Source organism: Staurois parvus, unplaced genomic scaffold (genome assembly GCF_062004578.1).
Source record: "Staurois parvus isolate SC_StPar_1 unplaced genomic scaffold, SC_StPar_1.0 ptg000682l, whole genome shotgun sequence".
NCBI classification, from domain to species: Eukaryota; Metazoa; Chordata; class Amphibia; order Anura; family Ranidae; genus Staurois; species Staurois parvus.
Window position 1 is genome coordinate 7,017,508 of NW_028318478.1, and position 26,947 is coordinate 7,044,454.

Genomic DNA, 26,947 nt, shown 5'->3' on the forward strand with positions numbered 1-26,947 from the left:
GGATCTTGTGAATATAGGAAGTCCAGGAATCCTGGAACACCTGGCAGGGATCCTTAAGAGTACTGTACCAGCTGTACTGATCGGTAGCATGAAAACCTGGAAGCTAACTGTGTCTGTGACAGTAGGGAAATCTGGTGTGTGCCTTCATGTCAACAGATTATAAACTGTTACCAGGCATTATAGCACCATGTGATATTTTATTGTTTTTAACATTTTATGTTTTTTTTTATTTTATTTATTTTTGGTTTTTAGATACTCTGCTTTGTATTTTTTACACAGCTTATGGGTCTGTAGAAAAAATGAAAAGTCTAAAGGGAACTCACCTACTTGGAACTGTCTGACACACAGTAGGTAAAAACTACTGAGAGTACATTTACTGCTTATAGTATACATTTTCTGTGAATTTTTATTTTGCCTGTTACACACTTGTAAGGACACGCAACAGATTCACTTTAATGCTGTCCTCCCCTGCAGTCTTCACTCCATTCAGACTGCTTGGAGCAAAGGAAAAAAACTGAACAAATTAGTACCTTTGTTGAACAAATATGGTAACCAACTGGGAAGTTTTTCCATTAATATTTTCAGCTTTGTATCTGTTTATGTTTTGGCAGTGCAATAGATGAGAGTAGGTCTGTACATGCAGGGTCTTCTTGATAGTTAACTGGCAGAACTAAACAAGGGTGTCTTGCATTAAAACTAGTTATTTTATACCATTACTTACTCTGGACAGCCAGAAAGGCAGCTTCCTTCATGAAGAAACAAATGATGATCTTTGGAATTACATTTTAGGCAGTGTTCACTGCTACCTGCACAACTTTCACAGGTTACTGAGCACTTTTCACAGGTTTGGCTGAATGGATCTCCAAAGAATCCTTGTGGACAGCTGGGGACACACTGGTTTTCCTCGTCCAGAAAATTACCTGAAATACAGTCAGGAAATGCAGAGAGTTCCTCATTGTACACTCTCACCTTGTTCAAGGTCACTGTAATAGAGCAATCATCTTCAATTATCTCATTCAGAACTAATCAGACACTGTGCAATCATTTTTGACTAGAAAATGTTTCTGTCTCCTCTTAAAACCTATCATCGAGTAGGAAATATCAATAGTTTTGACATAAACCTAAAATATGCAAACAGATGAATATTAATGCTTTAATTTGACATCAGTCTGCTAATTAAATCATAAATTATATGTAGATATATGAAAAAATGCAATGCCTGTTCAGTAATGTGCAACACCATCTCATAGAAAAGACAATGCTACATTTGCCTTTGTAATATGTATACATCATCTTACATGCAAAAATCTGAGGTTGAAACACAACCTTTATAAGCAATGACTGTCATAGTGAAAATTGCTGAAAGACAGCAGAAGAGCTATTGTTGGCAAGAAAAAAGTGTGGGAGGTGCTGGAAAAACAAGTCTGATCTACTGAGGACCCACCTCACATCTTACAACACTTAAAGGATCTGCTTCTCACGGCTTGTTACTAGATACCACAACATACCTTCAGCATGCCTCGATGGGTCAGGGCTGTTTTTGCACCAAAAGGGTCTCTTTGGTGGCAAAAAGGGACCTACTCAATAATAGGTATTGGCCATAATGTTATTGCTGATTGGTGTATATAATATACACTCACCGGCATTTTTATTAGGTTGACCTGTTCAATTGCTTGGTAACACAAATTCCTAATCAGGAAATCACATGGCAGCAACTCAATGCATTTAGGCATCTTGATGTGGTGAAGACAACTTGCTGAAGTTCAAACTGAGCATCAGAAAGGGGATTTAAGTGACTTTAAATGTGGCATGGTTGTTGGTGTCAGACAGGCAGTTCGAGTATTTCAAAAACTGCTGATCTACTAGGATATTCAATGCACAAAAATCTCTAGGGTTTAGAGAGAATGGTCCAAAAAAAAAAAAAAATATCCAGTGAGCGTCAGTTGTGTGGACGAAAATGCCATGTTGATGTCAGAGGTCTGAGGAGAAATGGCAGAGATGGAGAGTAGATAGAAAGGCAACAGTAACTCAAATAATCACTTGTTACAACCAAGGTATGCAGAATACCATCTATGAACGCACAACACATCAAACCTTGAGGCAAATAGCCTACAGCAGCAGAAGACCACACTGGGTGCCACTACTGTCAGCTAAGAACAGGAAACAGAGGCTATAATTCACACAGACTCACCAAAATTGGACAATAGAAGATTGGAAAAACACTGCCTGGTCTAATGAGTCTCGTATTCAGCAGCATCATTCAGATGGTAGGGTCAGAAATTGGCGTAAATAACAATAAAGCATGGATCCATCCTGCCTTGTATCAACGGTTCAAGCTGGTGGTGGTGGTGTAATGGTGTGTTGGATATTTTCATGGCACACTTTGGGCCCCTTAGTACCAAATGATCATTGTTTAAACGGTCTACCTGAGTATTGTTGCTGACCATGTCCACCCCTTTATGACCACAGTGTACCCATCTTCTGATGGCTACTTCCAGCAGGATAATGCACCATGTCACAAAGCTCAAATAATCTCAAACTGGTTTCTTGAAAATGACAATGAGTTCACTGTACTCCAATGGCTTCCACAATCACCAGATCTCAATCCAATATAACACCTTTGGGATGCGAAGGAACGGGAGATTCGCATCATGGATGTGCAGCCAACAAATCTGCAGCAACTGCATGATACTATCATGTCAATATGGACCAAAATCTCTGAGGAATGTTTCCAACACCTTGTTGAATCTATGCCATGAAGAATTGAGGCAGTTCTGAAGGCAAATGGGGGTCCAACCCGGTACTAGCCAGGTGTACATAATAAAGTGAGTGGATAGATAGATAGATAGATAGATAGATAGATAGATAGATAGATAGATAGATAGATAGATATTTACTGCATGTATATATTATATAATTGTTTTCCAAAGGCTCAACTTACTGATTTGAGAGAAGCTGCAGCACATTTGTCTCATCATGTGAAGAAGATTGACTCTTTTATGAGACATTCCACCATGGTTCCACTAATATAACATTGTTCCGCATGACTGCCATGGAACTTTAATTTCTAGTTAAAGGATGGTTTGGTTATAAACACATATAACAGTTCTGGATCTGATCCGAAAACAACCCTGTTTCTCATGGTCCACGAGATCTATGATGGCAAATCTCACCTAATCTTGTCACCTACTGGGATAGTCTCTTCATTCATTTAATAAAAAACAACAGCATGCTGAAAGTAACTGCAATACAATGAGCTGCTAGGATAGAATGCAAAGAATCCCATAAAATATAAATGTATTTATTATGGAATGTAAATAGTACAACCATAGAATACAAACATTGACTATACTTTACCGGAATGGCAGGAAAAACAGTCCAGTGCTTGTGGTCCAAAACAACTCTGACAAGATGGATCACAGGCATAACACTTGCCATCTGCCACTGGGGAGGAGAATACAATAGCAAGAAAAAATGTTATATGTTGCTAAATACAACTTTATATGACTATGGGTATTTTTAGCAGTTTCCCCATACATGTGTAATTTAATAAAATATTTGGCTGTACTAGGTCTAGTATATTGTATATATGCTTCGATAACCTCACATAAATCAATTTACAGAACCGTAATGTTTATGCTGCAGTAGGGGAGGGGCACATTGCAGTCATATTTGCATCAACAAGCCCTAGTGAAGAAATACCTATAATCATATTCACGATGCATTTAAGGGATTTTAATAGGCAGGATATATGCACTGGAGCGCTTTGATATATGTGAAATAGCTCCAACATTTGGAGGGGCTGTAACCAACCTCTCTCTCTTCCTTTTTGTGTTGTAAAAAGACCAAATCTCAGGATATCAGATAACACACACACACAGGATAAGACTTGGATGGTGGCATTTTCTTCCTGAGCCAGTACTAATAAGATATGTTTGATCTTATTGTGGGGTCATTGAGAAGTGGAGCAGTTTTCTAGTTGAAAACTTGAACAAGGGATCTACAGTCAGTTCGATCAGGTTTTGTTCTTTTTTTGGCAAGTGTTTTTTTTTTACTATGACCTTTTACCACACCCATCAATCACCATGCAACTTTGCACAAACCTCATTGCAGAACTAAAACTAATGTTAAATGTGACTATAAATGTTGCATTTCTAGATGTAATTATATTATATCAATTAATTGCAAACATTTGTTTAATATATATTGCACAAGAAAGTAAAGTATAAAAATGTAAAACACGTAAAATGCTATTAAAAGCCATAGTCCAAAGTCCACATTCCATTTTCATTGTCTGAGAATAATAGTAGGAGAAACCGCAAGTTAATTGCATTTGGGAAGAAACTCGTATGCACATCAAACTTAAACAGAAAGGAAAGACATCAAACATATTCACTTTTCCAGGATTAACCTTTGCCTTCTATCTTCTTATGTCACCTGCACTTGTCTCAACAGTAGATTTCCTACCGTCTCTAAAGACCATTTCTGCGTCACAGTTCTCGAAGAAATACTGTGCATTCAACCTCTAAAACAGTCTAATTCTCTTTTCCCATTCTGTCTACCACATCTCCATCCCACTCTGGCTGCTCCATCTTCCACCCACTCCGTATACTCAATTTTCTCTCCACACCAACCTCTATCCACCGTCTGCGCTGGTCTGACACCATCTTCAGCTTCACACTATGCACTCCGAACTGGAAAAAAAAGGCACTGTGGAAAATGCTCTCAGACAAGCACCTTAGTGAAGGTGCATCTTTATTGGGTGAGACAAAGTAGCAAATATAATAAAATTGACCAGCCTGAAGTGGACAGTGTGACTCCAATGGACGGCCCGTCCGCTCTGAGGGGAGCTGAGATCAGAGAATGCTCCTGTCGGCTTCAAATCACGTGGTGTCAGCGTACCAGCGTCCTGGGTGGTGTCACCATGGCAAACGAAGGCAGTGTCCGGCGTTGGCTTCAGCTGGGAGCATATGTAGGGTTACCAAGACGACATGTTTCGCGCAGTTGCGCTTTGTTAAAAAACAAGTATTAAAAGAAGACAATACTGTATGTAATAAAAAAAAACACACACTGGAGGATCCCAGTTCCGGGGACTAGTCCCCGGAACTGGGATCCTCCAGTGTTTTTTTTTTTTTATAACATACAGTATTGTCTTCTTTTAATACTTGTTTTTTAATCTGCACTGTTACCATGTATATATTCTGTTTACTCAATTACGAATACATGTTATTACGCATCTATTACGTTTATTTAATTACGAACATATGAGCTACCTAATTTGATACCTGTACTGATTTTATTATATTCCTTTTAGCCATACCTTTTATACAGTCATTTTCATATGCTAAGCTTTCACTTCTTCCTACTCCCTTCTTTGTCCATATACCCATAATTACCTCACTATAAACGCAATTTTTGACATAGCTTCCATGAACCAGCGATGTCATTTTTAACTTATAGTTGTTGTTTTTTTTGTTATTTTGTTTTTTCTTTTTTTTATTATTGTATTACCTTTATTCTGCTAAAGATAAAAGTATATCATGCTTTCCAATATTGTTTTTATGCATATCACTTTTTATAATTTGCAATTTGTACCTTTAATTTTGTATTCAGCATTGCTTCAGGACGAGCCGTCCGCTCTGATTGACACCCCATCCCCTGCTAATTACACTCAGCCAGCCTTCCCTTTAATGGTCTTCTATATAATGGCCACCGGCCAGGGTTACCAGAGACTTGACAAAGCGCAACTGCGCAAAACATGTCTTCTTGGTAACCCTACATATGCTCCCAGCTGAAGCCAACGCCAGACACTGCCTTCGCTTGCCATGGTGACACCACCCAGGATGCCGGTACGCTGACACCACGTGATTTGAAGCCGACAGGAGCATTCTCTGATCTCAGCTCCCCTCAAAGCGGACGGGCCGTCCATTGGAGTCACACTGTCCACTTCAGGCTGGTCAATTTTATTATATTTGCTACTTTGTCTCACCCAATAAAGATGCACCTTCACTAAGGTGCTTGTCTGAGAGCATTTCCCACAGTGCCTTTTTTTCCAGTTCTCTTCATCATGCATATGATTAACAAGGCAGCAGTGGTGAGCTCATGATTAACTGTTCACATGTTTCCACCTGGAGTGGCTTCTCTGCGCTCATTCGTATGAGTTTCCCTACACTATGCACTCCAACTGCTGCTTCAACCAACTGTGAATCATGTATAATTGCCAAGCCTTGAAGACCAAACCAAATGGGAACAGTCAACCTTCTCCCTCATACCTCACTCTGTGGAAGCTGCCAGCCTTTGTTTCAAACTCCAGAGTGCTGCATAGATGTGGATCAACAACAATGCGGACAACCAAAAGTGCCACCTATACCAGAACTAATGGCTGCATTTGCCAACAGAAGCCAGGCTTTCCTTTATTGAGGATACCTACGTTATGGTTGTACAATCAGGAAAGCTATGACAGCAGGTAGTATTCAACTGGGAGTGACCCGATTTAGAACACCTTTGTGCTCTTCACAAGGAGAAGAAACACAGCTCCGTAATCATGGAGGAATATTTGCAATGCACTTTCTTTCATTCTGGCTTAAATACTATGTATTATTGATACTTTGTTTCTTGTCTTTGTCTTGAGCTCTGTGTGGCAGTTTATCTCAATGGTTAATATGTATAAAACGATCTTTAAATAAAATCTGATAAAAAAAAGAATACACTCATGCATGCCTCCCATTATGGAAACAGTTGAATTAAGGTATACACAGATAACAGGCAGAAGCCAGCCTTAAAAAAGGAAGTTCCAGTTATGATAATACAAATTTGTCTTGCAACTGACCTAATCATGTATACTAATATCCAGCTGGAACCCATGGGTCAGAAAAGAGAACAACAAACAATTGGATGAAAATGTTAAATATGAACAATCAAACTTTTACAATCTAATGATCGACTTCTATTGAACAGGCTCATTGGAAAATTGTTTGTGTTTAGCAGCTGTAAGCAGCGGGCCAATGAGTTCAAGGCACTGATCAGTGTATTCTGACAGCAAAAAGGCTGTCAGAGCACAATGTCTCAGCTGAGAGGATTCCCCTTTCCTCCCCAATTGTGTGGATGAAGTAATCCATTCTATAGCCAGCCTTATAGACTTGCATTGCAAAAGAAGCTGTAAAACACCACCATCTTGTATCACTGCAAACAGTCTTAAAATGTGATAAGCAAACACTGATGTGCTCATTTATTAGATAATTTTCTTTTTTTAAATAACACACATTGACAAGATTATTATTTTAAACAAATACCAGTTACATGAATATCCATAATATTATTGCATAAGCTATGTGTTCCCTTTAAGGAAAATAATTACATTAATAAAGTTCAACACCCTGTATATATGACTTGTTTATGACCATCCCATGGAATATATTGAATATACTAATTTATCTGCAAAGAATCTTATATATCTTAATAGGTAACAACTATGAATACACCCAAGCAGAAATAAAAAAATATAAAGATACACATACAAGATTTTATTCTACCTAGGATTAGTACTAAACCTTAGAAGGTAATTATGTGTAGAATTGTCAAAAGCGCTTATCTAGCACTCCTGGGGCACACATAACGCTTAGAACATTTGACTAGATCAGCAGATCCTAAATTTCCAGAATCAGGGCCATAGCATGGGATTAATCATAATACACAAAGCTATCTTACCTCACCATGCAATGCTGGTCCTCTATATGTGTATTTAGCAAGAGCTACAGTGCATGGGCCTTGGAATAGAGTCATTAGACAATTTGGTACTTATTTGAATGTAATAAGGGTACGTTGTTCTTTATATAATACTAATTATATCAGTTACACAAGAATACACTAGATATTTTTTTAATAGCATACCATTAAAATATTGTCCATCAGAGCAGGTCACAAGATGGCACATGCCATAGGATGGCTCTTTCCCATCTGGACAAAGGTCACACTCTCGTGGTGATGGTCCATGGCAGGTCTGGCAGGATTTATGACAGCTTTCACATTGCCAGTTCTTTGTATTCTGGAACATACCATAAGGGCACTTGAGTATACAATCCGCATCTGTAAAACACGTTCTGTTTAGAATTACTGACATAGTAAAGTGGTTGGATATACAGTATGTATAGAACTTTGAAAGTCATGATTAGAGATGAGCGAATCGAACTAGGCGAACCGGAATTCGAGTCGAATTTCAGGAAATATTCGATTCGTGTCGAAACCGAAATTTTGCCTACTTCGGGTGCGCGAATCGAACATTTCCCGATCAGCCGGCAAAAGTGTCCCTGCAGTGAGCTCCGCTATTTCTGACAGTTCTCTGACAGAAGGAACACATGTTTAGCGGTTGAAACATTGTATCTATTAGTTTACATTTAGGATACAGATGTTTCAACCACTGTACATGTGAAGAAGTTGTGAGAGAACTGTCAGAAATAGAGGAACTCTGCACATACACTTTTTGCCGGCTTGGAATTATTCTTCTTTTCATCCTACTTCTTCTTCTTCTTCATCCTCAGAAGAAGAGGATGAGGATGAGGATGAAGAAGAAGAAGAAGAAGAAGAAGAAGAAGAAGAAGTAGGATGAAAAGAAGAATAATTCCAAGCCGGCAAAAAGTGTATGTGCAGAGTTCCTCTATTTCTGACAGTTCTCTCACAGCTTCTTCACATGTACAGCGGTTGAAACATCTGTATCCTAAATGGAAACTAATAGATACAATTTGTATCTATTAGTTTCCATTTAGGATACAGATATTTCAACCGCTGTACATGTGAAGAAGCTGTGAGAGAACTGTCAGAAATAGAGGAACTCTGCACATACACTTTTTGCCGGCTTGGAATTATTCTTCTTTTCATTCTTCTTCTTCTTCCTCATCCTCATCCTCATCCTCATCCTCTTCTTCTGAGGATGAGGATGAAGAAGAAGAAGAAGAAGAAGTAGGATGAAAAGAAGAATAATTCCAAGCCGGCAAAAAGTGTATGTGCAGAGTTCCTCTATTCTGCAGATACACTTAGAGGAGCTCTGCAGATACACTTAGAGGAGCTCTGCACATACACTTTTTGCCGGCTTGGAATTAATCTTATTTTCATCCTACTTCTTCTTCTTCTTCTTCTTCTTCTTCTTCATCCTCATCCTCAGAAGAAGAAGAGGATGAGGATGAGGATGAAGAAGAAGAAGAAGAAGTAGGATGAAAATAAGAATAATTCCAAACCGGAAAAAAGTGTATGTGCAGAGCTCCTCTAAGTGTATCTGCAGAGCTCCTCTAAGTGTATCTGCAGAATAGAGGAACTCTGCACATACACTTTTTGCCGGAAACCGCTGTATGGAGTGAATGTCCCAGAACTGTCAGAAATAGACTATTTATGACAGTTCTGGGACATTCACTGCATACAGCTGTTTTAACCGCTGTATGGAGGGAATGTCATGGAACTGTCAGAAATAGACTATTAATGACAGTTCTGGGACTGTCCTTCAATGCAGCGGTTGAAACATTGTATGTATTTGTTTCCATAAATGGATCCATTTATGGAAACAAATACATACAATGTTTCAACCGCTGCATGGAAGGACAGTCCCAGAACTGTCATTAATAGTCTATTTCTGACAGTTCCATGACATTCCCTCCATACAGCGGTTAAAACAGCTGTATGGAGTGAATGTCCCAGATCTATCAGAAATAGACTATTTATGACAGTTCTGGGACATTCACTGCATACAGCTGTTTTAACCGCTGTATGGAGGGAATGTCATGGAACTGTCAGAAATAGACTATTAATGACAGTTCTGGGACTGTCCTTCCATGCAGCGGTTGAAACATTGTATGTATTTGTTTCCATAAATGGATCCATTTATGGAAACAAATACATACAATGTTTCAACCGCTGTATGGAAGGACAGTCCCACAACTGTCATTAATAGTCTATTTCTGACAGTTCCATGACATTCCCTCCATACAGCGGTTAAAACAGCTGTATGGAGTGAATGTCCCAGATCTATCAGAAATAGACTATTTATGACAGTTCTGGGACATTCACTGCATACAGCTGTTTTAACCGCTGTATGGAGGGAATGTCATGGAACTGTCAGAAATAGACTATTAATGACAGTTCTGGGACTGTCCTTCAATGCAGCGGTTGAAACATTGTATGTATTTGTTTCCATAAATGGATCCATTTATGGAAACAAATACATACAATGTTTCAACCGCTGCATGGAAGGACAGTCCCAGAACTGTCATTAATAGTCTATTTCTGACAGTTCCATGACATTCCCTCCATACAGCGGTTAAAACAGCTGTATGGAGTGAATGTCCCAGATCTATCAGAAATAGACTATTTATGACAGTTCTGGGACATTCACTGCATACAGCTGTTTTAACCGCTGTATGGAGGGAATGTCATGGAACTGTCAGAAATAGACTATTAATGACAGTTGTGGGACTGTCCTTCAATGCAGCGGTTGAAACATTGTATGTATTTGTTTCCATAAATGGATCCATTTATGGAAACAAATACATACAATGTTTCAACCGCTGCATGGAAGGACAGTCCCAGAACTGTCATTAATAGTCTATTTCTGACAGTTCCATGACATTCCCTCCATACAGCGGTTAAAACAGCTGTATGCAGTGAATGTCCCAGATCTATCAGAAATAGACTATTTATGACAGTTCTGGGACATTCACTGCATACAGCTGTTTTAACCGCTGTATGGAGGGAATGTCATGGAACTGTCAGAAATAGACTATTAATGACAGTTCTGGGACTGTCCTTCAATGCAGCGGTTGAAACATTGTATGTATTTGTTTCCATAAATGGATCCATTTATGGAAACAAATACATACAATGTTTCAACCGCTGTATGGAAGGACAGTCCCACAACTGTCATTAATAGTCTATTTCTGACAGTTCCATGACATTCCCTCCATACAGCGGTTAAAACAGCTGTATGGAGTGAATGTCCCAGATCTATCAGAAATAGACTATTTATGACAGTTCTGGGACATTCACTGCATACAGCTGTTTTAACCGCTGTATGGAGGGAATGTCATGGAACTGTCAGAAATAGACTATTAATGACAGTTCTGGGACTGTCCTTCAATGCAGCGGTTGAAACATTGTATGTATTTGTTTCCATAAATGGATCCATTTATGGAAACAAATACATACAATGTTTCAACCGCTGCATGGAAGGACAGTCCCAGAACTGTCATTAATAGTCTATTTCTGACAGTTCCATGACATTCCCTCCATACAGCGGTTAAAACAGCTGTATGGAGTGAATGTCCCAGATCTATCAGAAATAGACTATTTATGACAGTTCTGGGACATTCACTGCATACAGCTGTTTTAACCGCTGTATGGAGGGAATGTCATGGAACTGTCAGAAATAGACTATTAATGACAGTTCTGGGACTGTCCTTCCATGCAGCGGTTGAAACATTGTATGTATTTGTTTCCATAAATGGATCCATTTATGGAAACAAATACATACAATGTTTCAACCGCTGCATGGAAGGACAGTCGCAGAACTGTCATTAATAGTCTATTTCTGACAGTTCCATGACATTCCCTCCATACAGCGGTTAAAACAGCTGTATGGAGTGAATGTCCCAGATCTATCAGAAATAGACTATTTATGACAGTTCTGGGACATTCACTGCATACAGCTGTTTTAACCGCTGTATGGAGGGAATGTCATGGAACTGTCAGAAATAGACTATTAATGACAGTTCTGGGACTGTCCTTCCATGCAGCGGTTGAAACATTGTATGTATTTGTTTCCATAAATGGATCCATTTATGGAAACAAATACATACAATGTTTCAACCGCTGCATGGAAGGACAGTCCCAGAACTGTCATTAATAGTCTATTTCTGACAGTTCTATGACATTCCCTCCATACAGCGGTTGAAACCGCTGTATGGAGTGAATGTCCCAGAACTGTCAGAAATAGACAGAAACTGTCACAGAACTGTCCTTCTTCTCATCCTTCTCCTTCTTCTCATCCTTCTTCTCATCCTTCTTCTCATCCTTCTCCTTCTTCTCATCCTTCTCCTTCTTCTCATCCTTCTCCTTCTGCTCATCCTTCTTCTCATCCTTCTCCTTCTTCTCATCCTTCTCCTTCTCCTTCTTCTCATCCTTCTCCTTCTCCTTCTTCTCATCCTTCTCCTTCTCATCCTTCTCCTTCTCCTTCTCATCCTTCTCCTTCTTCTCATCCTTCTCCTTCTTCTCATCCTTCTCCTTCTCCTTCTTCTCATCCTTCTCCTTCTCCTTCTCATCCTTCTCCTTCTTCTCATCCTTCTCCTTCTCCTCATCCTTTTTCTTCTCATCCTTCTCCTTCTCCTTCTTCTCATCCTTCTCCTTCTTCTCATCCTTCTCCTTCTTCTCATCCTTCTCCTTCTTCTCATCCTTCTCCTTCTTCTCCTTCTTCTCATCATTCTCCTTCTTCTCATCCTTCTCCTTCTTCTCATCCTTCTCATCCTTCTTCTCATCCTTCTTCTTCTCATCCTTCTCCTTCTTCTCATCCTTCTCCTTCTCCTTCTTCTCATCCTTCTCCTTCTTCTCATCCTTCTCCTTCTTCTCATCCTTCTCCTTCTCATCCTTCTCCTTCTCCTTCTTCTCTTCCTTCTCCTTCTTCTCATCCTTCTCCTTCTTCTCATCCTTCTTCTTCTCATCCTTCTCCTCCTTCTTCTCATCCTTCTTCTCATCCTTCTTCTTCTCATCCTTCTCCTTCTTCTCATCCTTCTCCTTCTCCTTCTTCTCATCCTTCTCCTTCTTCTCATCCTTCTCCTTCTTCTCATCCTTCTCCTTCTTCTCATCCTTCTCCTTCTTCTCATCCTTCTCCTTCTCCTTCTTCTCTTCCTTCTCCTTCTTATCATCCTTCTCCTTCTTCTCATCATTCTCCTTCTTCTCATCCTTCTCCTTCTTCTCATCCTTCTTCTTCTCATCCTTTTCCTTCTTCTCATCCTTCTTCTTCTCATCCTTCTTCTTCTCATCCTTCTCCTTCTCATCCTTCTCTTTCTTCTCATCCTTCTCCTTCTCCTTCTTCTCATCCTTCTCCTTCTTCTCATCCTTCTCCTTCTCCTTCTTCTCATCCTTCTCCTTATTCTCAGCCTTCTTCTTCTCATCCTTCTCCTTCTCATCCTTCTCCTTCTCATCCTTCTCCTTCTTCTCATCCTTCTCCTTCTTCTCATCCTTCTCCTTCTCCTTCTTCTCATCCTTCTCCTTCTCCTTCTTCTCATCCTTCTCCTTCTCCTTCTTCTCATCCTTCTCCTTCTTCTCATCCTTCTCCTTCTTCTCATCCTTCTCCTTCTCCTTCTTCTCATCCTTCTCCTTCTCCTCATCCTTTTTCTTCTCATCCTTCTCCTTCTCCTTCTTCTCATCCTTCTCCTTCTTCTCATCCTTCTCCTTCTTCTCATCCTTCTCCTTCTTCTCATCCTTCTCCTTCTCCTTCTTCTCTTCCTTCTCCTTCTTATCATCCTTCTCCTTCTTCTCATCATTCTCCTTCTTCTCATCCTTCTTCTTCTTCTCATCCTTCTTCTTCTCATCCTTTTCCTTCTTCTCATCCTTCTTCTTCTCATCCTTCTTCTTCTCATCCTTCTCCTTCTCATCCTTCTCTTTCTTCTCATCCTTCTCCTTCTCCTTCTTCTCATCCTTCTCCTTCTTCTCATCCTTCTCCTTCTTCTCATCCTTCTCCTTATTCTCAGCCTTCTTCTTCTCATCCTTCTCCTTCTCATCCTTCTCCTTCTCATCCTTCTCCTTCTTCTCATCCTTCTCCTTCTTCTCATCCTTCTCCTTCTCCTTCTTCTCATCCTTCTCCTTCTCCTTCTTCTCATCCTTCTCCTTCTCCTTCTTCTCATCCTTCTCCTTCTTCTCATCCTTCTCCTTCTCCTTCTTCTCATCCTTCTCCTTCTCCTCATCCTTTTTCTTCTCATCCTTCTCCTTCTCCTTCTTCTCATCCTTCTCCTTCTTCTCATCCTTCTCCTTCTTCTCATCCTTCTCCTTCTTCTCATCCTTCTCCTTCTTCTCCTTCTTCTCATCATTCTCCTTCTTCTCATCCTTCTCCTTCTTCTCATCCTTCTCATCCTTCTTCTCATCCTTCTTCTTCTCATCCTTCTCCTTCTTCTCATCCTTCTCCTTCTCCTTCTTCTCATCCTTCTCCTTCTTCTCATCCTTCTCCTTCTCATCCTTCTCCTTCTCCTTCTTCTCTTCCTTCTCCTTCTTCTCATCCTTCTCCTTCTTCTCATCCTTCTTCTTCTCATCCTTCTCCTCCTTCTTCTCATCCTTCTTCTCATCCTTCTTCTTCTCATCCTTCTCCTTCTTCTCATCCTTCTCCTTCTCCTTCTTCTCATCCTTCTCCTTCTTCTCATCCTTCTCCTTCTTCTCATCCTTCTCCTTCTTCTCATCCTTCTCCTTCTTCTCATCCTTCTCCTTCTTCTCATCCTTCTCCTTCTCCTTCTTCTCTTCCTTGTCCTTCTTATCATCCTTCTCCTTCTTCTCATCATTCTCCTTCTTCTCATCCTTCTCCTTCTTCTCATCCTTCTTCTTCTCATCCTTTTCCTTCTTCTCATCCTTCTTCTTCTCATCCTTCTTCTTCTCATCCTTCTCCTTCTCATCCTTCTCTTTCTTCTCATCCTTCTCCTTCTCCTTCTTCTCATCCTTCTCCTTCTTCTCATCCTTCTCCTTCTCCTTCTTCTCATCCTTCTCCTTATTCTCAGCCTTCTTCTTATCATCCTTCTCCTTCTTCTCATCATTCTCCTTCTTCTCATCCTTCTCCTTCTTCTCATCCTTCTCCTTCTTCTCATCCTTCTCCTTCTCCTTCTTCTCATCCTTCTCCTTCTCCTTCTTCTCATCCTTCTCCTTCTCCTTCTTCTCATCCTTCTCCTTCTTCTCATCCTTCTCCTTCTTCTCACCCTTCTCCTTCTCCTTCTTCTCATCCTTCTCCTTCTCCTTCTTCTCATCCTTCTCCTTCTCCTTCTCCTTCCTCATCTCCAAGGGCATTTAAATTAAAGGTACAGTGTTCTGCACTAATTTAAAGGCTCTCTGAAGCCTAGAAACCCTTTAAATAAGTCATCTTCGTAGCGGAGAAATTCGCATCGAATCGAATTTCACACTGGAATTCGCCGAATCAGCCGAATCGAATTTTTCATTTCTTCGCTCATCTCTAGTCATGATGGTATAATTGACACATCAATATTTAGCTTTATTGTATATCAAGTGTCTGTCTTTCTATACCTAACATCATGCACAGAAAACATATACAGTTGCAAGAAAAAGTATGTGAACCCCTTGGGATTACGTGGAGTTTTGCATGAATTGGGCATAAAATATGCTCTGAACGTCATCTAAGTCACAACAATAGAAGAACACAGTGTGCTGAACATAATACTACACAAACATTAGATGTTGCCATGGTTTAATTGCACATAACATGTAAACATTCACAGTGCAGGGAGGAAAAAGTATGTGAGGCCCTAGCTTAATGACTTCTCCCAGAGCTAATTGGAGCCAGGAGTGAGCCAACCTTGACTCCAATCAGTGTGATGATATTGGATGTGTTGCTGACAGCTGTCCTGCCCTTAAAAAACACACACCTGTTTTGGGTTTACTGGTTTCATGAAGCACTGTCTGATGTGAACCATGCCTCGCAGAAAAGAGCTCTCAGAAGACCTACGATCAAGAATTGTTGACTTGCATGAAGCTGGAAAGGTTTACAAAAGTATCTCCAAAAGCCTTGATGTTCATGTGTCCACGGTAAGACAGACTGTCTACAAATGGAGAAAGTTTAGCACTGTTGCTACTCTCCCTAGGCGTGGTCGTCCTGTAAAAATGACTGCAAGAGCACAGCGCAGAATGCTGCATGAGGTAAAGAAGAATCCCAGAGTGTCAGCTAAAGACCTACAGAAATCTCTGGCACATGCTAACATTTTTGTTGACACATCTACAATAAGGAAAACATTAAACAAGAATGGAGTACATGGGAGGACACCACGGAGGAAGCCATTGCTGTCCAAAAAGAATATTGCAGCACGTTTGAAGTTTGCAAAAGAGCACCTGGATGTTCCACAGCACTACTGGCAAAATATACTGTGGACAGATGAAACCAAGATTGAGTTGTTTGGGAAGAACACACAACACTATGTGTGGAGAAAAAAAGGCACAGCACACCAACATCAAAACCTCATCCCCACTGTAAAACATGGCGGAGGGAGCATCATGGTTTGGGGCTGCTTTGCTGCCTCAGGGCCTGGACGGATTGTTGTCATTGATGGGAAAATGAATTCCAGAGTTCATCAAGACATTTTGCAGGAAAACGTACGACCATCTGTCCGCCAACTGAAGCTCCGCAGAGGATGGGGGATGCAACAGGACAATGACCCAAAGCATACAAGTAAATCAACAAAACAATGGCTGCAACAGCACAGAATACGCTTTCTAGAGTGGCCCAGTCAGAGTCCTGACCTCAACCCAATTGAAATGCTGTGGCATGACCTTAAGAGAGCGATTCACACCAGACATCCTAAGAATATTGCTACACTGAAACAGTTTTGTGAAGAGGAGTGGTCCAAAATTACTCCAGATCGTTGTGCAGGTCTGATCTGCAACTACAGGAAACGTTTGGTTGAGGTTATTGCTGCCAAAGGAGGGTCAACCAGTTATTAAGTCCAAAGGTTCACATACTTTTTCCTCCCTGCACTGTGAATGTTTACATGTTATGTGCAATTAAACCATGGCAACATCTAATGTTTGTGTAGTATTATGTTCAGCAGACTGTGTTCTTCTATTGTTGTGACTTAGATGACGTTCAGAGCACATTTTATGCCCAATTTATGCAAAACTCCACGTAATCCCAAGGGGTTCACATACTTTTTCTTGCAACTGTATACCACAAGCTGTCTGACCACAATATTTTATACTGTTTAAATGTATTCTTTAAAATAATTAAACAATATAATGTACAGTATAGTGATCTAGCATATCAATGAAATTATCTTCCATTTAATAAATTCAAATGCTATAATTAATTAAAAAAAAGGAGTTGGCACACAGTCACTGCTTTTCTGTATTTCTGTTAATAGATCTACAGCTCGTGTTCATATAAAACAGAGACACTCACGCGTTTCGACCAGTGTGGCTACTTTTGCCAAAACGTGTGAATATCTCTGTATTACCTGAATGTGAGATGAAGATTTAATAAAAGAAGTACATAAGATCAGTGGTTGTGTACCGGCTCCCTTTTTTCCATTGCCAGATTGCTTAGCTTACAGGAGCCTGAATGAGAACCAGATCCTGGTTGTTTGAGTAAGGATGCAGTAGGTTGAGTGCTCTCATTTTCTGATTATTTGATCTTAATAATCAGCCAATAAGCAAATAGTTATGATTGTTGTGTATGTGAATTCAGTATATTCACAGAAATTCTTCATAAAGTATAGCTCGATTAATCCTTATCACTGAAATTTATTCACATTGATTATTATAATTGAAGGGAAGTGTGAGCTGATCTTCATGACGTTGCTTAGAAAATTCATACTAATGGCCTGCTTTAGAGATTTAATGAGAATAACTAATATAAATACACAAATTTAGTGTACATGTATGTTGGGTGTATACTGTGCTTTTATCTCTGTGCTTTTCTATCTCTGAGTGAGTGTGTGTGTTTAGCTATTCAGAGCTGAACAAATACATGACAGGTATGCAACAAATTGGCTGATAAGGGTTTATAGCTGCCCTTTCTTACCATGCAGATAATATCCACTTTGGCAGGAAGAGCAATGTGTTTCATTGTGGCATTCACGACACCATAATGGACAGGTCATACACATTTTCCTGCCATTGTCCTCGTAGGTTTTCAGGGGGCAGTGTTTTCTGCACTGAAGACGATATCTAAAATTGAGTGCAACATTAAAAACATGAAAACATCTTGTAAGAAAAATCACAATAAAATATTTAACAGCTATAGTTAGCCATATGGCACAAGAGCTTGTTCTAGGTCTGAATGTCAAAAACCTGAATCAGGTAGATCACCCACAAAATATTTGAATATCCAAAACATCCAAAAACCACGAATGTTTCATACACATTTACAGGTCTGTTTCTAATGTGGGCAGTAAAGAAAGAGTTACCAATGTGTTCATCAGTGTCATCTTATTCAGAGCTTCTTACATAAGAGATTTTGTGCTGGGGGCATTCTCATTAACAGTATGTTTTGTGCCATTTTATTTTTTAAAATAAAAGTTTTTTAAATTCAGAATTAATTATTTGCTTTTAAGATGGATGTGTACCTTTAAAATGATGTCAGTTCTACTCTGCAGCTGCCTGTTGCATACAGAGATCCATTGCCAAGCTGAACAAGTGGACATATGATTAAAAATTACATTGATAAACAGGAAAACATAGAACCAGATTCGCCATCCTGAGGTAACAGGCTTGTTGTCAATAAACCTTCAGCAGTCAATATGAAAATTAGTCCCTGTTAGGAGGGATCAATCTATGGATCACTGGATGCGATTGTGACCCAGCCCTATGCTCCAGGGGCCCATGCAGCTCCCCATCACGTTTGGTTCTACACCTGGATAGGAGGTGTGGCTGGGACAGCAGAAATGATCCGATGCCCTCATTTTCCTCCTGTTGCCACTGAATGTCAGCAGAAAGGAGAGGAGAAGAAGCTGGCTTTCAGTGGCTGGAGGAAAATGTAGGGCATAGTTTTTTCTGTATGATGCCCCCATTGCCTCTCTGATCCAGACTGCTTGTTTCCTGCTGCCCTGGGTCTCTGTGTGTTCTCCTGGACCCCAGTGTTCTCCCCTGGCCCCGCCCTCCTCCCCCTGCAGTGCTTTCTGCTTCCCCCCACCCACAAGCTGCTACGGGGGATGTTTCAGGATGGAGAGTGGGGTAAAGGGCCGGTAAATATGTAATTTTGCTAGCCCCTTCCTTTTCTGAATGAAGAGTTAATGATCGGTATTGATTGCTCCTGTGTTCATTCATAACTGAAGCATTGTAAACTGTGTTGACTATGCTTCAGTTTGTGAATAAACAGGAAGCTCTGTACAGAGCTATTCCTGTCCATTCATTCTGTGCAGCTGAGGCTAAAGAGATGGAGATTGAGTTCTGTGCCCTCAATCTGCCTTTTCTGTCTCAAAGGAGTAACATCAGAGGTCTGTTTAGACCCCAAATATCTCACCAAAGCCCCCAAACAGGGCTCCTATAAACAATGTAAAAAATAATAAAAAATAAAACTGTAAAAAAATGATGATAATAATAATAATCAAATGGTAAGAAATAATAAAAAATAAAATATCAAAAATGAAAAAACTGCTGACACTGTCCACTGCCCAACTAACCCTGTCCACTGCTCTACTGACCCTGTCTTCTACCCTACTGACAAAGTCCACTGCCATACTGGCACCATCTATTGCCATACTGACATTTTGTTTTATTATATGTTTCTATGTTTTCCTTACTATTTAAGGCCCTGAATCCCAGTGATCTTCATCTCTTTTATGTTGTTCAGATAGATCTCTACCTCTCAAATGTTCCCTACCCCTGTTCCAAAGTATTCATAAGAATTGGAGAGGTATGTCACAATGTGGACAATTTCTCCAAAATCCTTTGAATTATCCTATCAATATGTAAATAAATATCTGAAATAACTATTTAGGCTCTTGGAGTATCTGTGCACACGGTGGAAGTACAATAGCACACGGTGGAAGCGTTAAGTGGTAGTGGGGGGGGGGGGGCATTTCAAGTTTGCTATGGACAAGCCTTTACCATAATCTAAAAAAACTGCCCTGATTAGTAAATACTGGGGGAAGCAATATTTATGTGCCGAATATGAATCATATTCCTTTGGTCATTATTCTAGAGTAGCTCATTGTGCTACTTTTCCTGGTAAATAACTTCCTCTGACAATAATATACTAGTCTGCTGTAAGTGGTGTGTGGCTAAGTCACATAAACCTGTACATAGCTGCAAATACATTGAGGTTGATTTACTAAAGGCAAATAGGCTGTTTGCTTTGCAACTGAATGTTCACTTTGCAAGGGAAATATAAAAAAACACTAGTTTTTCCTTGTACATAATTAGATGATGGAAGTCTGCACAGTTTTACCTCATTCACTAAGCTAAGGAAAAATTAATGTGCAAAGTGCAAACTCCCTTGCAAAATGAATGGCCTGTTTGCCTTTAGTAAATCATCCTCATTGTGTTATTGCTTGGTATATGTTGTATTAGTTGCTGCAGAGAATTATCCATGCTCACTAATAAATTAAGGTACAATTCACTCACAGAAAATAGCCTTGGAGGCAGCTGAGGCAGATTTCAGGATCATCTGTATAAAGACAAAATATGAACAATAACTCACACTTTTTATTGTGACATGTTTTAGGATACATTTACACATTTAGTAACTTATACCCACTAGGATACCCAGTTCTGCCCAAATTCTGCAGTCATTGCCATTTGGATTTGGAGAATTCAAGTATAACTATGACAAAAGATGCAGCAAACACAAATGCTCCTGCGCTTGGGGATGGACTCGATGCAGGCTACAACCACATTAAGAATGTCCTGGAACATGCACACCTTGCTGCCCTCAAATGGACCGGGGAAATCCAAATATACTGAATGAGGAAAGAACAAAGAGAGGGCGCACAGGCCTAGTGCATTACCATAAAAAATGTTTAATAAAAAATAAAGTAGGTGTTGTACTCACAAACGACAATATAGTCAAGGCACATCATAAAGAACAGCTGGGTCAACACCGCGCTGAGTAACAGTCCGCAATAGGGAGTTTAGACATCCAAAAGGCTGACGCGTTTCGAGGACTTGCCTCTTCCTCAGAGCCACTGTGGTAAGTCCTCGAAAACGCGTCAGCCTTTTGGATGTCTAAACTCCCTATTGCAGACTGTTACTCAGCACAGTGTTGACCCAGCTGTTCTTTATGATGTGCCTTGACTATATTGTCGTTTGTGAGTACAACACCTACTTTATTTTTTATTAAACATTTTTTATGACAAAAGATGGCCTGAAGAAGGAGCATGCATGCTCCGAACGCATGCCGCCCCCTCCGCTTGCTGACCCAGAATTACGTCATTGCTCAACCAGTGGCGTCTCCAAGCCAGGGATGGACTGACAACTCATGGGGCCTCAGGCAATAGGGGATCATGGGGCCCCTGTGTCCTTGCCCAAACTCAAAAAAGCCTATGAAAAAGGTACCAGGGGCATCTCATGGGGCCCCCTACTGACCCCAGGCCCTCGGGCAGTGCCCGAGTTTCCAAATGATCAGTCCACCCCTGCTACAAGCCTCAGAGATTGCCACAGGGAGTGCCTGAATCCACCAGCGCCACCACCGGCTCACTACCTTGGCTGCAGAGACAACCAGTGAGTCCACCTGGGACTGCACAGCACAACTTACATGTAAGCACAATTTCTACAAACTCTTGTGAGTTGCTTAATATTAAACCATTAAAGTACCTTTTAGATTTTACACCTAGTTGCACTGTTCCATTCAGATCCTATTCCCACAGAGCTCCTTCTAGTTCATCTGGAACTGGCTGTTCTATAGTGTTGGCAATTTGACCTTTTAACTCTTTCCTCATGGATGATTCACATGTGCATTATGGACTTTTTCATAAGGACAACTTCATGTGATGAATAGGGTCTCTATCTTGTGCTCCAAATATTTTCCTATGTTAGTTCAGTTCAATGTGACTAGCTACTACTAGATTTACTTATAGGTTCACTTTACTTATAGGTTCACTTTAATAAAAAAAGACTGGGTCAAAGTGAAATAAATATGGCACAACAAGCATGTAAAAATTGTACACATTGTAAAAATAACTTTAAAAACAGAAGTATGGCAAAAGCTTTTTTGGTCATACTTCTCTTCTAGGTCACAGGAGCATACTTACTTGTGCTCTCTTGTGACCCAGAATCTGTTGACAGCAGGCTAAAGTGGTTTTGGTTATAGGGATTCCCCCACTTTGGAAGTATTCCCTCTCTTCCTGTTTTGGCTGTTGGGCAGGAATCAAAATGAAAACTCCCTAATAGGACACATCAATAAATAAATAAATAAATAACAGGGGTAATAAATCTATCCAAATGAAAAAAAATTGCCTGTCGTTCTACTTTAAAATTCACTAGAGGTTCCTTTAAACTATATTGATTCCATTGAGGTACCTGATGACAAACAGACTTCTCTTATCATCAAGCATATCAAATGATTTATGACCTCACTAACCTGAAAATTGGAGATAGTACATTAAATAAGACTGTCATACTGTCCTCAGGCCTCACCTCACTGTATGCAGGGTTGCTCTCCAGTAGGATCATTCCTGCATATTTTCTGGAGCTGTGAGAAGGTGTCCTCGGTTTGGGCTGAACTTTTTGACCTTGCTTCTAAGTTGGTTGGTAAACAGATTACTTTAACTCAATCCCAGTGTTTATTATTTCCTACCATCCTTGATCTCAGTCACCCTCTGGAGAAGATGATACATACCTTGTGTGTTGCTATGCATTGAGTAACAGCTTACCAATGGAAGTCACTATCTGTACCATTTGCACAAATTATTTCCAGGATGGATGCTATTATGTTAATGGAACAAAAATTGCATGCGATTCGCAAATCAAAGCGCTATTTTGATGCTACGTGGGACCCATGGTTCATGTATCGTCTTCCGTCTTCAGACTGATAGAATTTTTTCTTTTGTAGTTTCTCTTTCTGTTACCAAATTTGATCTATGAAATGGTAACTTTATGTACATTTATATACAAAAGTTTATATTTCTCGGATGGCTGCACTCTGTTCTAAGCTATTCTTCTAATATGATTTGAAAGTGCCTTCTGTTATGCTTAGAGATGAGAAGGCCTAAGAAAAAAATGGAAAAATTGTGGAAAAAAAAGGTTTTTTTCCAGAGCCATTTCTGTTTTTTTTTCCCGGAAAAATTGGAAAAAAAAAGGTGTGGAATATGTTCTTTTAAAATGAGAAATAATATATATATGACATGGTATATAACATGAAGACCTTAATGAAAGATTCTGAAACTTTATGTAAAGTTCTCTCAGTGGAAGACAAGCAAATCCTACAATACAATTCAAGTAGCACTGTACTTCTCAATGCAGTTCTCAGACAAGAGAAATTTCTGCTACTAGGGGGGTACCTCAGAGAAAACGCTCCAATTTAGTTTTGCTTGAGGGCTCCATTTTGTACCTCCTACAGCTGGTCGATTGTTGGGATACAGTAGATGATAGTTTCTGTCCTCCTCTCAGGCTTTAATTGACAGGTAAGAGGGTCAATTTGACAAATTAGCTTATCTTTATAAATTTTAAAACATCCTATTAGTGTTCTTCACCATCACAGCATAATGTTTACCTATAGTCTGGTCACTAAATTGGTTTTTCTTTTCCTCCTCTCAGTGGGACCAACGTCTAGAGCAGTGTTTCTCAACTGGGGCTCCACAAGAGGTCCCCAGGGTTTCCACAACAATCTGCCCATCTATCACAAGCAGAGGACCAGTAGATCGCATCCCCACATAGCTGACAGTCAAGCTGCAGAGCCGAAGAGGAAAACAACTTGCATCACTGTCCTGCGCCAACCCCAACCAGCCCTCTTCTCTTGTCTGTTCCAGATGCCTGTGTGTGACATCACTCGGAAGGAATGAGAGAGGAGGGCAGGTGGGGGACAGTGCACCAGATATGATCCAGAAGATTTCCTGAGCTACTCTGCATGAGGAAAATCCCTACAGACCCCGATATTGTGCCGTCCACTACTGTTTACTCCTGGCCTGTACTGTGATGAGCTCTATTAACACCCCTATACTGTTCCTTCCTGACCCCCTATACTGTTCCCTCCTGCCCCCCTATACTGTTCTTTCCTGGTCCATCTATACTTTTACCCCCTGCTCCCCCCATACTATTCTCACCTGACTCCTCTGTATTGTTCCCCAACCGCACGCAGCATTAGACCCCAACTGCTTCAACCCTGGCAGAACGATCACACTAAAAATCTTAAACGACGCAGTCGCGCGCTGGAGCGCTTATGGTGCAAAACCAGATCCCCTCGAGCGTTCTGCCTCTACAAATCCGCCTTCCTCACCTACACCTCCTCTGTCCACACCACCAAAAAAGCCTACTTCGTAACCCTCATCAACACCCTCTCCACCTGTCCTCGCAGGCTCTTCTCCACTTTCAACTCCCTACTCTCTCCCCCCACCTCCACCCAGTACCTCACTCACCGCCCACAAGATTGCCAATCACTTCCAAAACAAAATCAACGCAATCCGTAAGGACATCGCCAATGCTTAATATACCTCCCCACCTAGCCCCCCTCCCACTATAACCCCATCAACTCTCCCCTCCTCTGACCTCCCAACCCCCCTGCCCCCCACCACACCTAACATCCCGCACACTATAACCTCCCCAACACTCCGCTCCTTCAGCCTTGCTACCACTGAGGAGGTCACTAAGGTCTTCTCCGAAGCCCGCCTCACCACTTGCCCCTTTGACCCTGTCCCCACACAACTCCTCCGGTCATCCTCCTCCTCCATCTTATGCTCTCTCACCCACATCTTCAATCTCTCCCTCTCTATTGGCGCATTCCCCTCTCCCATAAAGCACGCGCACATCACCCCCATACTCAAAAAACCCTCCCTGGACCCCACCGACCTCAACAACCTTAGACCCATCTCCCTGCTGCTATTTACATCCAAGCTCCTTGAACGCTTAGCCTACAATCGCCTAAGCTCCCACCTCACTGACAACAACCTCCTCGATCCACTACAGTCTGGCTTCCGTCCCCTACACTCCACCGAAACCGCCCTACTCAAAATCACTAATGACCTGCTAACCGCCAAAGCTAATGGCCACCACTCAGTCCTCCTAGTCCTCGACCTCTCCGCGGCCTTCAACACAGATGACCACCCCCTCCCCCTTAATAAACTATACTCCTTTGGCATCAGAGACTCCGCTCTCTCCTGGCTCTCCTCCTATTTATCCCAACGCTCCTTCAGCGTTACCTATAACGCTACCACCTCCCCCTCTCTCCCCCTCTCTGTTGGGGTCCCCCAAGGCTCTGTCCTTGGGCCCCTTCTCTTCTCCATCTACACCTCCTCCCTCGGCAAACTGATACACTCACACGGCTTCAACTATTACCTCTACGCCGATGACACGCAAATTTACCTCTCCACCCCTCACTTCACCCCTTTAGTCTCCGCCCATATCACCCACCTACTGAACGACATATCAGACTGGAAGTCGCTCCATTTCCTCAAATTGAACCTTTCCAGAACTGAGCTCCTAATTTTCCCCCCAGCCTGCGCCCCCCCCCCCCCATCCTCTCCATCACGACCAACAACCCCACCATCAGTCCCGCCCCGCAAGCCAAAGTCTTAGGTGTCACTCTAGACTCAAACCTGTCCTTCCAACCCCATGTCCAATCGCTGGCAAACTCATGCAGGCTCCACCTCCGCAACATCTCCAAAATATGTACGTTCCTATCCCCAGACACTACTAAACAACTAGTTCACTCCCTTATTATCTCACGTCTGGACTACTGCACTCCCTTCTTACCGGCCTACCCCAACACAGGCTATCCCCGCTTCACTCTATCCTGAACTCAGCGGCCAGACTCATCCACCTTACCAACCACTGCCCATCTGCCACCCCCCTCTGTCATTCCCTCCACTGGCTTCCGATTGCCCAATGCATTAAATTCAAACTACTAACATTGACATACAAAGCTATTCATAACGCTGCCCCAAACTACCTCACCGACCTGATACCCAAATACCACCCAACCCGTACTCTTCGCTCCTCACAAGACCTCCTACTTTCTATCTCCCTGGTCTCCTCCTCTCACGCCCGACTGCAGGACTTCTTCAGGACTTCCCCCATCCTCTGGAACTCACTACCTCAATCCATCAGACTGTCACCTACCCTCCTCACCTTTAGGCGCACCCTGAAAACCCATCTCTTCAGGGAAGCCTACCCCACATTCACCTAACAGCCGATCTCCTCCATTCCTACTACCACTCCATCCCCCACAGCCACTTCCTCCTGTACCACTATCCCCTCCCTCCTAGATTGTAAGCTTGAAAGAGCAGGGCCCTCGAACCCCTCGTGTATTGTTTTGTTACTGTATTGTCTCATGTACTGTCCCCCACTATAATGTACAGTGCTGAGCAAACCTTTTGGTGCTATATAAATAATGTATAATATAATAATAATAATAAGGCCTCCCCTGTACTGTGCTGTGCTCTTCTCGTCCCCCTATACTGTTTACTGTTCCCTCCTGACCCCCCTGTACTCTTCCTCCTGCCCTCACTGTACAGTTCTCTCCTGGCCTCCCTGTACAGTTCTCCCTTGGCCCCCCTATACTATTCTCCCCTGACTATTCCTCCTGGATCCTGTGTGCTCTGTGCTCCTGACCTCCTGTACACTGCTTATCTCACATTGGACCCAGAATTGACCATCTGGACTAAAAAAAAAAGCAAGCACAAGTTTTACATTAAGGAGGTGAGTTTTAATATTTATCCTATTGTTTAATGCTTTTTTTAAGAATAATTGTTATTGCTACAGCTTGCTGATCACATATAAGTTCCCTTGAGCTGTACATACAAAAATCATTTTAGAAGGTCCCTGATATCTCAGACTTTTTGCCAGGGGTTCCTCAAAGGTAAAAAGGGTAAACAACCATGATCTAGAGTTTGGAAATATTTCCACATTGCAATTTTTTGCTGAGAGCAAAGATGCAATTTGCAGTGTAATAAAATGAGTTTCAGTTTGTAAGACTACTCCATAGAGAATTTCAATTTTTCCAAAAATTTCTATTTTTTGTGGAAAAAAAACAGAAAAAAACATTTTCTTTCCCATGGCTTCAAAATTTCTGAACATTTTACATTTCTAGTTATGCTCCCTTTTTAGGGAGGTATTTTTG

At 41.2% G+C, this 26,947-nt stretch overlaps 1 protein-coding gene across 1 annotated transcript in view; it reads right to left on the reverse strand.

The window, feature by feature from the left end:
- Positions 1-26,947, reverse strand: part of LOC149447572 (proprotein convertase subtilisin/kexin type 5-like) — a 150,300-nt gene that overhangs the window by 93,376 nt on the left and 29,977 nt on the right. The window contains exons 4-8 of the mRNA XM_089652432.1: positions 20,302-20,344; positions 17,759-17,904; positions 7,891-8,085; positions 3,358-3,444; positions 722-920 (exon numbers count right to left, since the gene is read on the reverse strand). Of these exons, the coding sequence (XP_089508558.1) occupies positions 722-920; positions 3,358-3,444; positions 7,891-8,085; positions 17,759-17,904; positions 20,302-20,344 (670 nt within the window). The remainder of the gene's footprint in view (positions 1-721; positions 921-3,357; positions 3,445-7,890; positions 8,086-17,758; positions 17,905-20,301; positions 20,345-26,947) is intronic.